At 25.9% G+C, this 13,097-nt stretch overlaps 1 protein-coding gene across 2 annotated transcripts; it reads left to right on the top strand.

Moving 5' to 3' along the window:
- Window positions 1-10,168: 10,168 nt before the first annotated feature.
- LOC112276918 (large ribosomal subunit protein eL20) lies at window positions 10,169-12,159 on the top strand. 2 transcript variants are annotated; one of them, XM_090246911.1, is made up of 4 exons: window positions 10,169-10,287; window positions 10,900-11,015; window positions 11,275-11,338; window positions 11,657-12,159. In XM_090246911.1, the coding sequence occupies exons 2-4, from the start codon at window positions 10,969-10,971 to the stop codon at window positions 11,996-11,998; spliced, it is 453 nt and encodes a 150-aa protein (XP_090103037.1). In that variant the 5' UTR covers window positions 10,169-10,287; window positions 10,900-10,968; the 3' UTR covers window positions 11,999-12,159. The 2 variants fall into 2 exon arrangements, with proteins under 2 accessions (XP_090103037.1, XP_024364503.1); XM_024508735.3 differs by lacking the exon at window positions 10,169-10,287 and adding an exon at window positions 10,445-10,507.
- The last annotated feature ends 938 nt before the right edge of the window (window positions 12,160-13,097 follow it).

Raw genomic sequence — 13,097 nt, 5'->3', positions numbered from 1 at the left:
AAGTGATGTTTTATAGGATCTCTAATACATGACCAACCTATAAGACACATGTCTAACTTATAAAAAAAGCTTCTTATATGTGCAACACATATTTAATTTATACCACAAGTTACCAATATGTGCAAGTTGTAGCCAATTTTTTAGACAAGTTTTCAACCTATCAATTACCTATAGACACATTAAAAAAATAAAATTATATTTATAAAGCTTTTATAAAGCTTTTCAATAAGATATTATCAAATTCATCTACTTTCATTTATTTCTACTAAATCACATTATCTAAATAAATATTAGAGTAAATATAGATGTTTATGATAAGATTCTAAGAAAATTCAAACTATTAGATTGGAAGATTTCAAAGATAATAAAAGATATTTAATTTTTTTTGGTTTTTTTAATTATTATTGAATTTTTATTAAGAATTTTTTAAAAGTTGCAACTCCACTTATATGTTTCAATAATAAAGAAAAATTTAAGTAGAATAAAGAATCAAAAATAATATTCAAAGTTTTAAAGATAATTTTTACTTTTGTATTTATCTTGTATTGCATCGACTTTTCTAAAGCATTATTAATGGAAACAAATACATAGAACTTTAATTTGGTTGCAATATAGGAGTAGATGACATATAGGAGTAGATGAAAAACTTCACCTAGTAAATTTTCATTCAAGAATATTTTTAGCAATCAAGATTAATTATAAGATCCATAATAAAGAGCTTCTTGCAAATGTGGATTTATTTTAAGAATGGAATTATTATCTAGAAGATGCTTTTTGTCAAGTCATTATGTATATAGATCGTAAAAATCTTAAGTATTTTATATTGACACATGTTTTGAATTATTGCTATGACAATTAGATCATGTCTTTGTTAAGATTTAATTTTAAGATTATTTATTCATCAAAAAAATAAAAAGGTTTATCAAACACATCTTTTAGATGTTTTTATCTTGCACCAAAAGAAAGAGACGTAACTTTTAATTAACAAAGTACAATCTTCTTAAAACTAGAATATTTTCATCTTCAACCAATGAAATTAACATTGTCTATTGATTCAATATTTTTTAAGAAAATTCAATTAAGTATGTTCTTTGATCCTCTTGTTTCTAATATTAAAAATAATTCTTATAAGTATCATGATATTTCTAAGTTTGAGTTCAAAAAAAATCTATTATATTTTTAAAAATACATATATGTTCTTATAAATATATATTCTTTAAGCTTATCATAAATTTCTAATTATAAGATATTTTGAATATAATAAGATTTTAAAGATAATATCTAAAGATTTTTGGTGGTCTCAATTTAAAAAGTAATTAAAAAAATTATACAATCATGTGACGTTTGTTCAAGTTTGAAAGTTCATTTTTATTAACTTTATAGAATTCTTTAGCCATTATCTATATCAAATCAACTATAGTCTTTTGTTTCTAAGAATTTTAATATAAATTTTGTACTCTCGTGTTTTTATAACTCTATATTTGTGATAGTAGATTATTTTCTTAAGATGGCACTTTTTGTATAAAGTACAAAATCTATCAAAAGTAAAGAAGCAACTAAGTTTTTCTTTGAAAATATCTATTGTTATCATGGACTATCAAAGGATATTATATTAAATAGGAGAATGCAATTTGTATCAAAATTTTGGAGAAATCTTTTTAAGATTCTAAAAGTGGACATAAAACTATCTTCAGCTTTCAATCCTCAAATTGATGGACAAATGGAGTAAGTAAATCAAGTTTTAGAATAATATTTAAAGTATACTATCAACTATCAAAAAGATGATTGAAAAATTGTTTTTCTATTGGCAAATTTAGCTTATAATAATATGATACATTCTTCTATTTAAGAAACATTTTTCTTTGCTAATTAATGTTATCATCCATAACTTGATAATTTTGACTTTTCAAAAGTTGATAGAATATTATAATATTATAGAATAATAGAATATTATAATAAATTACGAAATTATTTATAAATAATTTTATAAAATAATAATAAAATCTTATAACCGTCTAATAAATTCTCTTAAATATAATTAAAGATTTAAAAGAATATTTGTAAGTATACAAAGATGTTTGATATATTTATAAGCTTTTAAAGATGTAAGAAAGCATATATATATATATATATATATATATAGTATTTTTAATTAATTTTTTATTAAAATTATTGTTAAAAATTATTCTTTATATACAAATTTGAGCATGGATGTTTATATTGCTAAATAGATATGATTAAGTAAAAGTACATAATAACATGAATCTACACATATAGAGTATATTATACATATATATACAATTAAAAAAATATAAAAGAATTATTTTAGAAAATTATTTTTTATTTGAAATATCATAAAGATTTTTAAATAAAAAAATTGATTTAAAGTTAGCTTCTAATAGATCGTATGATTATAAATGATTTATGAATTTAAGAAAGATAAGATGGATGTATGTATGGATATATATATATATATATATATATATATATTTATTTCTTATTTATAATATTTTAATATATCAAAGAACTTATGTTTATTGTTAAATTAATAAAAATAACATGTATTGTGGCAATGATATCAAAAATTGAGAATGTTGATGCTTGAAGTGTATTCATTTTGTATACTATTACAATTAATAGTACTGATAAAATTTTAAAGTATTTTTAAGGTAAATAATATTTATAAATAATTTGAATGGTTTTTATATAAAATTAGTTACGACAACATTGATAATGATTAAATAATTGTGTGGTCTTTATATTTGAGAATAGATTATTTTTGTTCTCTTTAAAAGACATATGAACAATTGTTATATATATATATATATACACACACACTTATATTTATCTTTTAGATATTTTCAATCTACAAATGAATTTAGAATGTCACTCTTTTGTGTAGAACTTCTTTTTAGAATAATAGTGCAATTATGTACTTCTATATTATTTGAATAAATGATAATAAATAAAAATAAACAAGTAAATAAAATACTTTTACTTGAATTATATCTTCTTTGTAAAACATTATGGATTCTTCATAGATATGTACTATATCTAAAAATAGTATTTTAAAGTTCAATATATCATCATTTTATTACCAATTTTTTCTTAATTTAGAAAAATAAATATAATTTTTTAAATATATTTATTTTAATTTTTTTCCTTTCTATTTTTGATTTTTGATTTTTTTTTTCTTCTAAAGTCCCTAATTAACAGATTCTAAAGTGTCATTCACCCATAGGTCGAACATATATAGTGGAAACTTTTATATTAGTTAAATGAATTCTGTTGTACAGTAGACGTATTAAAGAAGACATAATTTCTATTTAGTTATAGATTATTTAAAAAATATCAAGTTTTCTTTGTGAAATAAAATTCTATGTTACAACATCTACAATTGTTTGGAATTAAGTTGGAGAAATTAACTATTTGTATGTAGAATTTCTGGAATTCTCTTATAAACACTAGATGTTTGTAAATACCGGATTTTAGACGAATGTATCCAAATATTTACCAAATATAAGTACTTTCTTGAAAATAGGGTATTTTTGGTACCTTCTGTATAAATCACGTGTTTATGAATCTTTAGGTTGCAAAGATTATAAATTTAAGATTTAAGTTTTATCATGCATTTTTGAAGATACTATGATGCTCCAAGTATCAAGTAACAAGGAAACTTACAAAGTACATAAAAATTCTTTATTTGAAAAATCAAAATTCTCCAATATGGTGCGTATTAATAATAGCAATCAGACATGAGTTAGAAGCTTATATGCTGTTGACAGTACATTGTTTTTCAAAAAGGCAGTGCTTATTAAAAAAAATAATAGTATTATAAGAGAATAATATTTTTAAATTGAAATATTTGTGATGTTTGTAGATCAATTTTATATTTTTTTTTCTCTTTGTAACATTAAATATTATAATTTTTATAATAAAATATGTAAAACCAGATACTTTGAACTGCATGAATTGGCTTGCAGAACTCAAAGGGCAATTGGTAAATCTATTTCGTTTTTGTCTTACATTTATCTCTGTTTTATTTACTTTCTCATTTCTTAATAACAGATGAAATATTGTGTTTTTAAATTTTTGTTGTGAATCATGTCTTCAGCAATTGTGTATGGTCCAATATACAAGTATATTTGTGTATCTTACATTTATTGAGCAATTAGGAAGACAAATCCAATAACATAATGTAGAGAAATATTTATAATACAGTAAGTAAATAATAAAATAATATAATATAATGAATTTTAAAATAGATAAATTAAATAGAAAAATGTTTTATTATACATACAATAAATCACCATTATTTTTTATTATATATTAAAATATTCAAAAAATAAATAATAATAATAATAATAATAGTAATAATATTCATTATTATCATAATCATGATAGTAATGATATTCATTATTATCATAATCATGATAGTAATGATATTCATTATTATCATAATCATGATAGTAATGATATTCATTATTATCATAATCATGATAGTAATAATATTCTCAAAATTGTGTAACAATTTATAATTCTATTATTTTTTATGTAATTATTTAATATATCAAGAGTTGTGTAAAACTTTCTATAATTATTTATACCTATTTTTTAAAAACATATATTCCATTTAAATATATATATATATATATATATAATATTTTTAAATAATCATTTTTTAAAATTCACCTAAAAAACTAATTTAAAATTTAAATATTTTATTATTTTTATAATAATTATATTAGATGTATATATAAATAAATAATAAATATGTATATTTAAAAGAAAAAAAACTATAAATCCTTGAAATTAGACTAGAAGCCAAAAAGAAATTGATAAGAGTGAGGAAGGTTTGGCTCTTGCATTTATATATACTATCTAACTAAGAGCTATGTAGCAATGTTCTATAAGACTTCAAATAGGTATCCAACTCACATCACACATGTCTAACTTATAAGAAAAGTTTTCTATATGTATGTCACATGCTTAGCTTGTATCATAAGTTATCAACATATGCAACACGTGGCTAACTTATTGGCCAAGTTTCTAATCTATCAATTAATTATGAACACTTATAAAGTCAAAGTTGTATATATAAAGCTTCTAAAAAGCTTTTATAAAAGATATTATTAAATTTATTTATTTCTATTTATTTCTATCAATTCATATTATCTAGATAATTAATGAAATATATATATATATATATATATGTAATATGGTATTATATTGTAAAATAATTATATAGTATAAATATAATCAAAAATAAATTTTTGATTAATATCTAATCATTTTGGTTCAATAATAATTCAAGACATTTAAACATGGTTTTATAAAAGCCTCTAAGTTTATTTTTTTTATCTTAATAGGTAATAGATTAAAGGTTGACTGATAATTTTACCTTCTACATTATAAAAATACTTTTATTGCTATAAATTGGTAAAAATAAGATGAAAGAAGTAAATAATTAGTATGGTTGATACTAAAGTTATGTTAAAGATAGGATTGGACTAAAAAAACTCTTTGGATAGTTTGGATTGATATCTAAGAGTCAATTGTTTATGAAATAGGATTGAAATCAGACCTCTAAGTATTAAAACGGCCGCATAGAACAAAGTATAGAGATATTTGGAGATCAGTAATTAAAATTAGAAATCTTGCTTCAAGTTTATTTTGGAGGCATAAATCTTATTTTTATAGGATTTGAAATGACTTTGCAATTTTTGTTCAAAGTTAGGATTAATATTGGTGACTTTGGATATATGCAATATAATTAGGACTAGCACTTTTAACTAATTTGTGTAATTGGTGTCACATCTATGGTTTAAAATTTAATAGTGTTTGGTTAATTAAGTGTGCTAAGTATACATAAAATTTTATATTAATCTAATCATGAAGTTTAGAGATATTGATTTTTTGTAGAAGAAAGTATCAAAAGTTGGCAATTTAGGATTGAATAGGGTTTCTACAATAACCAAAGATTTATTAATTAAAACAAGGTGAAATTTAATATGGTGTAAGAAGACTTAAAGATCAAGCTATATACCAATTTTTAGCTGAAGTTAATAGTTGGAGAAGGAGAAATCGCTATTGAAACATTTGCATCAACTTTTGAATTGGCAACTAAGTGACATCAATGTGGTTTTTTGGACGTCTTCTTACAATTTGTAAGTTGGATTGGGCTAAATTTTTTTGAGCTTATAGAAGACTTATAGTGGCATTTTTGTCCAAAATTTTGCACCAAGTGGATGGTCAGATTAGGAATTACATCTTGCTGAAACTTACTAATTAGAATTAGGACTTGCAAAGAAAAATTGAAATTGCCAAATTATAAAAGTAATAACTCAATTTGAATTTGTATATGATTGAGGTTTCTAAAAAGAGTGTTTTTGAGCACTTTGTATTGACTTTAAGCACTTTTGAATCAAAATTGGAATTACATTCTTCTTACATAGATAAAATCTATTAAGATTTCTTGGATACTTATAAAACACTTCACCTTCCACAACTAAGTGTCTGATACATTTCCAAACAAGACAACATGCAATATAACAATGGTGGCATCAAAAATCTTTTCAACTTTTTTAGTTTCTATATGTAATACTCTTCTTCTATTTATTACTATCTAATTATTTTTTAATATCAAACTTAAAGTCCATGAAACTTCAATATAAGAATAAAGTTTTTTTATCACCTCCAATTTAAATAGTTTTAAGTAATTTTTCCTTCACCTTGTAGATATATAATAAAGTATTATATTTATAATAATAATGCATCCATATTTTGAGCCAAATTAAATTAAATATAAAATTGATATTATTTAAAATAAAAATCAGACTAAATATTCTTCTAAAGACAAGTTGTTCAAAAGTCAATAGCTCTTTTAAGGTTGTTATATTCAATGTGTTGTTGTATTGTAATACTACTATTGAACAAAAGATAGAAGAAAGTATTATATTATAGAAGAATTTATCTTGAAATGTAGGAGCAAATTGCCTTATATATATAAATAAAAGTTAGGGAGGTAATAAAACTTAAAAGTATTGATATTGGTTTTTTATAAAAAATAATTTAATTAATTTTTAAAACCATAAATAAGAAATAATAAATTATATTAGAAAAAATATTATCATAGGAATTTTCAAATAGATATAAAGGATGTTAGTCAGCAAAAATTACTTAAATAAATTTTTAATAGATATCCATAGAAGACTAGTTCCAAACTAGGATCAAAATTAGATCCTAAGATACAAATTTGTGTGCCTAAAGAAAATTGGTTTTTTTTTTTTTTTTTTTTAATTTATTGAAGAGGAAGGTTATGGAGCATGACGAAGTTTGTTTAAGAATTGATTTAAATTGATTTGGATCAATATTGATTTTGCAAGAAATTTGCAAAATCAAAGTTGTTTTAGGTGATTTGAGCTTTTGAGAAATAAAAAAGGTGAAATGCATATGTTTCCATAAAAAATATCTTTGAAAGTCAACACAATATAAGATTAATGTTGTAATAAAAGTTGACTTTAAAGCTTAAAATGCTACTTTGACTTCTCTATTTTACTTTAGTTTATCTTTACAAGTTAAATATATAAGTGGAGCTGTGACTTGAGAAAAATTCTTAATAAAAATCTAATAGTCTAAGACACATAAATTTAGGCAACTCAAATTAGTAGTATTATAAGGCTAAAAAATACAAACCAATTTTTTTTGTAGTATTATATAAATAACAACATATTTAATAAGAAAAAGAAAAAAATAATGTATTTGATTTAATAAATATTTTTTATTAATTTAAATTGAGATTGTTTCTATGAATAAATTAGTTTAAATTAACTAAATATTAGAAATATAAAAAAATTATTTTAAAATATATTAATTATTTAAAAATAAATTTGATAACTTATACAACAAAATTAAATAGAGAATTAATTGGTTAGAATTTAAAAGATTAGAATTTCAAAAAATCTGAACAAAGATTAATTCTTGATTTTAAATTAATTTTGATTAAAAGATAATCAATTTTAATCTAAAATTCATGAAGAACTTTAGCTATTGTGGCTTATATAGAACAAAGAAGTAATATCAAACATATAAAAAACATAAACTAACTTAGAGATATCTTCACAATATATACTATGTAGCCTTTTAATAATAATAATAATAATAAAAATCTATACAAATTTTAGAAATGTACAAATACTACAATTTTGTGGAATTAGGTTATAATTTTTTTTTCACAAATTAGCTTTAAGTCTAAGACGTTGTAGACTTTAAAAGTTCTTTAAAGGTGATATTGTTTTTTGCATAGTATCCTTTATTAATCTAAATATTTAACACTATATGATTTGCGATTTAATAACTATGTATATAGACTATTTGAATAACGTATATTTAAAAATAAAAATACAATCACTTACATACAACAAAACCGATTTAGTCTAATTTAATAAACATGTTGAAGTTTTATAGTATGTTACTTGCAAGAGGATTAAAAAATCGCAATTTTTTTAAAGTGATGGTATAAATCATAGATAGCCAAAAATATGTTAGATATTAAAAAAAAAAAAAAACAAAAAAAAAAAAAAAAAAAAAAAAAATGACTATTAGATAAAATCCTATAATTCTACAAAGTGGGGTAATAATTTATAAAATAGTAGTAAAATATTAAAAATAGTAGTGTCAAAGGATTAAAAATTAAATTTGATATAATATTATTTAAGGTTAGTTATGATTGTATTTTAGATAGAATTTGATATTCTTTGTTGTTTATTATTGAATTTCAAGCTGTTCAAAATATTTTTGACACCTATAATAATAACAATCAATGTATTACAATATTGTAATGATCATAGTAGTACTATATTTGTAATAAAAAAATATAAATGATTGATATTTAAGAGCTTTTTAGCTTTGATATAATGAAAAGATGTCTTACATGTGACCTCTTTTTAAAGTTTATTTTTCGATAATTGAAAAATACAAATTTTAATAGAATGTCTTTTAATGCTTTATTTTTTGTTATTTTTGTTATTTTTTTCTTTTTTGAAAACTTTGAAGATATAAAGAATAAAATTAATAAATTTCATTCCAATTTTTAAATATTGGTTGGTATACAAGAATATATTGTTAAGAAGATGATCAGTAATTGCAAAGAATTTATACCCCAATTATATATATATATATATATATATATATAACTAGTGCTTCTATGACCTTACAAACTAATTATTCTTATTACAAACTTTTAGAAGGCAAAAAGTCTTATCACTATTAAGAGATTATACCTTTAGAAATAATTCTCATTCGCATTCTAATTCAAAAAAATACAAATAGATGGCTTATAACCATTCTTATATATTGTAATAATTTTTTTAATAAAATAATAGTCTCCTTAAATTTCTTTGTTATATTCACAAAATTTTTAAAAAATTTTCACTATAGTTTTTTAAAAGATAGTAATTATTCAGTAAATACAACTTAATTATAGTCTAAGTTTTTTTTTTTTTTTTTTTTTTTTTGATGCTCTAAAAAAATAACTTAATTTAATGCATCTGCATCCAATTCTTGACAACTTCCCCAAAAATACTCCTAAATTCAATTCCTTAATATTGTCTTGTAGATTACTATCCACAAAGTTAATGTGGATAGTGTCTTCCAAGCTCGAAGGACATTAAACTAGTAGGAACAATGAATGTAATCATTATTTTATTGTTTATTACTAAATTTAAGAAATCTATTGTTTGTTAAAAATGCTTGTGTGCATGGCAAAGAAGAGTCTCAATGCATATAAAGTATTAAAATCAAACCTATATGAAAGCAAAGTCAACTTGTTCAACTTCCTCTATTCATTCATTTATAAATATCATATTGTTTTAAGAGAATATATTTACCATCATCACCCATGGACTACACTCACTACCTTTATGCCACTAAAAGAAGCAAATATACCATTTAAAAAATAAAATAAAATAAAATAAACAATAAAAGAACTAAAATTCTTGAATAATTGAACATTCACTACCAATATTCTTAAACCCCAAGTCATAGAATAATTTCTAGATAACCATTCTAAAACCTCCCTTTTAAACCCTAATAGTCATAGCTTGAATCGGTGAACTAAAATACTTTACCACTTTGTTCACAATCAACCCAGCAAAAATCTACTGTTCAATTTGAACGTTGTAACTGTATATTGAGAAGAACGTCATTTTTATTTATTTATTTTTTGTGGTAACATTTGACACACTGAGAATATCCAGGAGATAGCCGAGACAATGCAGCAAGCTCCAGGTTGGTGAAAAACTCCATAAGCTTATTCATGGCTTTGGTGGGGTAAGAGTTGAACAGTTTCATTGGCATGCTGTGAAACCCTAAAACAGGGTCACTGCAGACCTTTCTCCCCCTCCCAAAACCCCCGGTCTTTTTTTTTTTTAGTGTTCTGTGTTTTTGGGTTCGGGCACGCCCCGCAGCAGATTCCGGCGATTTTCATCACGCAGCCATGAGCTTCCGAGTTCGTAACCTCCTTCTTCCTCTCTTGTCATTTCAATCCTAAATGTGTTACGCATTTCGACTTTGCCCGTGGAAATGGAAGATGTGAATATGTGGAAAAGAGATAGTTTCATAAAGAGTATATTAGGGTTGGGTTGGGTTGGGTTTTTAATTCAGGGTTTGTTGGTTTTGTAATCCATTGCGTAGCAGGTTTGGATTAAGGTTTTGCAAGTGTGCGAATGATGTCTTTCGAGAGTTAGGGTTTGGTGATTGGAACCTACCGAGGGTATGCGTTTCCTTTAGCTTTCAAGATAGCGTCGAGCCGGTAGGAAAGTGGAGATTGAATTGTCTCCATTTAAAGGCTTCTATCTGCGTGTGATTACTCTGATTGTGTTTGTGCGCTTGGTACAACAGTTTCACCAGTACCAGGTGGTGGGGCGGGCCCTCCCAACAGCTACCAATGAAACTCCCAAGGCCTACCGCATGAAATTATGGGCGACGAACGAAGTGCGCGCTAAATCCAAGTTTTGGTATGTTCCTCGCAGTTCAGTTTCAGCGAGTCGTATCGAGTGATTTGTGCTGGAAGGCCGGTTCATTTCTCTACTAGGACCTCTGAAGAAGTGCATTTAGACGAAGTTTTGGATAGTCATCGACGGAATTAGGTTTTTCTTGGGTTTCATCATGATCGTTGACCTCGCTAACTATTATGTACGCAATTTTGGTTGTGGTAATATGTCTGTTGTAATGGTTATGCGTCTAGTCCTAATCTTTGGGAATGCTCCTTTTCAGGTACTTCTTGAGAAAGTTGCAGAAAGTAAAGAAGGCCCACGGACAACTTCTTGCTATCAATGAGGTAATGAATACTCATTTTTGCTTGTCCATATATCTGAGAAATTTTTAGCCTTTCGTAATCGTATCTTACATCTCCATCTGAAGATGAAATAATGGTTTGTTGTTAAGTGATCTGTTATTTTTAGCGCATCCTTATGAATGCGTTTCAACGGGCAGACAGCTCTGAGACCGTTTGTTTTTAGTGTATTTCGATTGGTCCTATTAACAAGCAGGAGGGAACGGTCTCTGAGGGTATATAGCAATGCAGATATTTTGATACAGCCTACTTCAGGCGGAGTGTCCAATTTCGAATATTAAGGATGTCTGTTTCGCGGTTCAGATCTTTGAGAAGTATCCAACCACCATCAAGAACTACGGGATCTGGGTGCGATATCAAAGCCGAACCGGCTACCACAATATGTACAAGGAGTACCGTGATCTTACACTTAATGGAGCAGTGGAGCAGATGTATGACGAGATGGCTTCCCGTCATCGGGTGCGCTTCCCCTGCATCCAGATCATCAAGACTGCTACCATCCCTGTGTCTCTGTGCAAGCGTGTGAATACCAAACAGTTCCACAACTCGAAGATCAAGTTCCCTCTGACTACCCGAAAGATCCGGCCACCTTCGAGGAGTCTTAAGACTACATATAAGGCGTCCAGGCCTAACACTTTTGTCTAAACATTTGTTGAATTTTTTGGAATGCCCCTTTAGGAATTTCAATCAGTAAAGCCATGAGAGGGTTCTTTCATTTCCGGTTTTTTTTCACAGTTAATTCATTACAATGATGTCTTAAGTGTTCTTTTATACTCAATATCATTATCTGCTTTTACTCTGGGCCATTATGTACTGTTCATGGAAAAATACATGAAGCATATTCTGGCTCATCATGTCTTTGAATTGGGTTGTTATATCTTTCCTCTTTTCAGCACCTTTTGCAAATGAGGAATATATATGAGCTTTTATTTATTTATTTATTTATTTGGCGATGATCCCTGCACAAACTCTAACTGTCCCGCTGGCTTCAAGTCAGCTTTGTGTACTGTGGAGGCGCGTTCTGCTTAGAATATATGAAGTTGTAGCCTATACTGTATTTCTGTTTTCTCTTACTTGTTACAAAAGCACTCAATTTTGGATCGATGCAGGATTAATGTTAGCGTCAGTTGCTCCAAGATATGGAGGTAACTTGCCATGTATGCTATGACGCAAATTAGTCATGATACTGCGTTCTGTTGACAAGCATCGGCAGCTTGCACCAGCACGCTTGGGTTGGATCTAGAACGAGTTACAACTTCAAGCGAGATGCATAACATTGAGCTGAGCAGTAGCCGGATTCAACTCGCCGAGCCAGGTGAGAGAGAATCAAAATGCCGTAGCCTTCGAAGTATTCATCTTTGAGTGACCATTTGTGAAGATTATTTAAACATACTTTAAGAGTGTTGATTGTCATAGAGATCAATGAAGGGTTTTGCACTACTTTAGCCGACTTTATGACCTCCAAGGTTATTGTGAGGGTTTTTTTTAGTGCTTACAGCCTCACAATAAAACCTGTCTTGTTCGCTTTTGAAGTTTCATCGTCGTTGCCTGAAATTGAAGCGCTATCTCTTTCTTTCCGGCTAATTAATATTTTTTCTAGTGAGGAGGTTAGTACCTGTTGTTTGTGGTCTTGTGTGATTTGGATGTGCTTCCAAAACTCATTCTAAGGTGCAATGAATACGCAGGCACATGTGGATTCAAAGCGTGGGGAATCATGTGAGAACACACGGTCTTAATAAATGCT

Source organism: Physcomitrium patens, chromosome 24 (genome assembly GCF_059467195.1).
Source record: "Physcomitrium patens ecotype Gransden chromosome 24, ASM5946719v1, whole genome shotgun sequence".
Taxonomy (NCBI): Eukaryota; Viridiplantae; Streptophyta; class Bryopsida; order Funariales; family Funariaceae; genus Physcomitrium; species Physcomitrium patens.
This window is presented reverse-complemented; position numbering and strand designations above follow the sequence as displayed.

What these genes read in the sequence shown, in the direction of transcription:
- LOC112276918 (XM_024508735.3), top strand. An exon ending in CGCGCTAAATCCAAGTTTTG is followed by an intron (nt 11,016 to 11,274) that starts GTATGTTCCTCG and finishes GCTCCTTTTCAG; the next exon opens with GTACTTCTTGAGAAAGTTGC. An exon ending in AACTTCTTGCTATCAATGAG is followed by an intron (nt 11,339 to 11,656) that starts GTAATGAATACT and finishes TTCGCGGTTCAG; the next exon opens with ATCTTTGAGAAGTATCCAAC.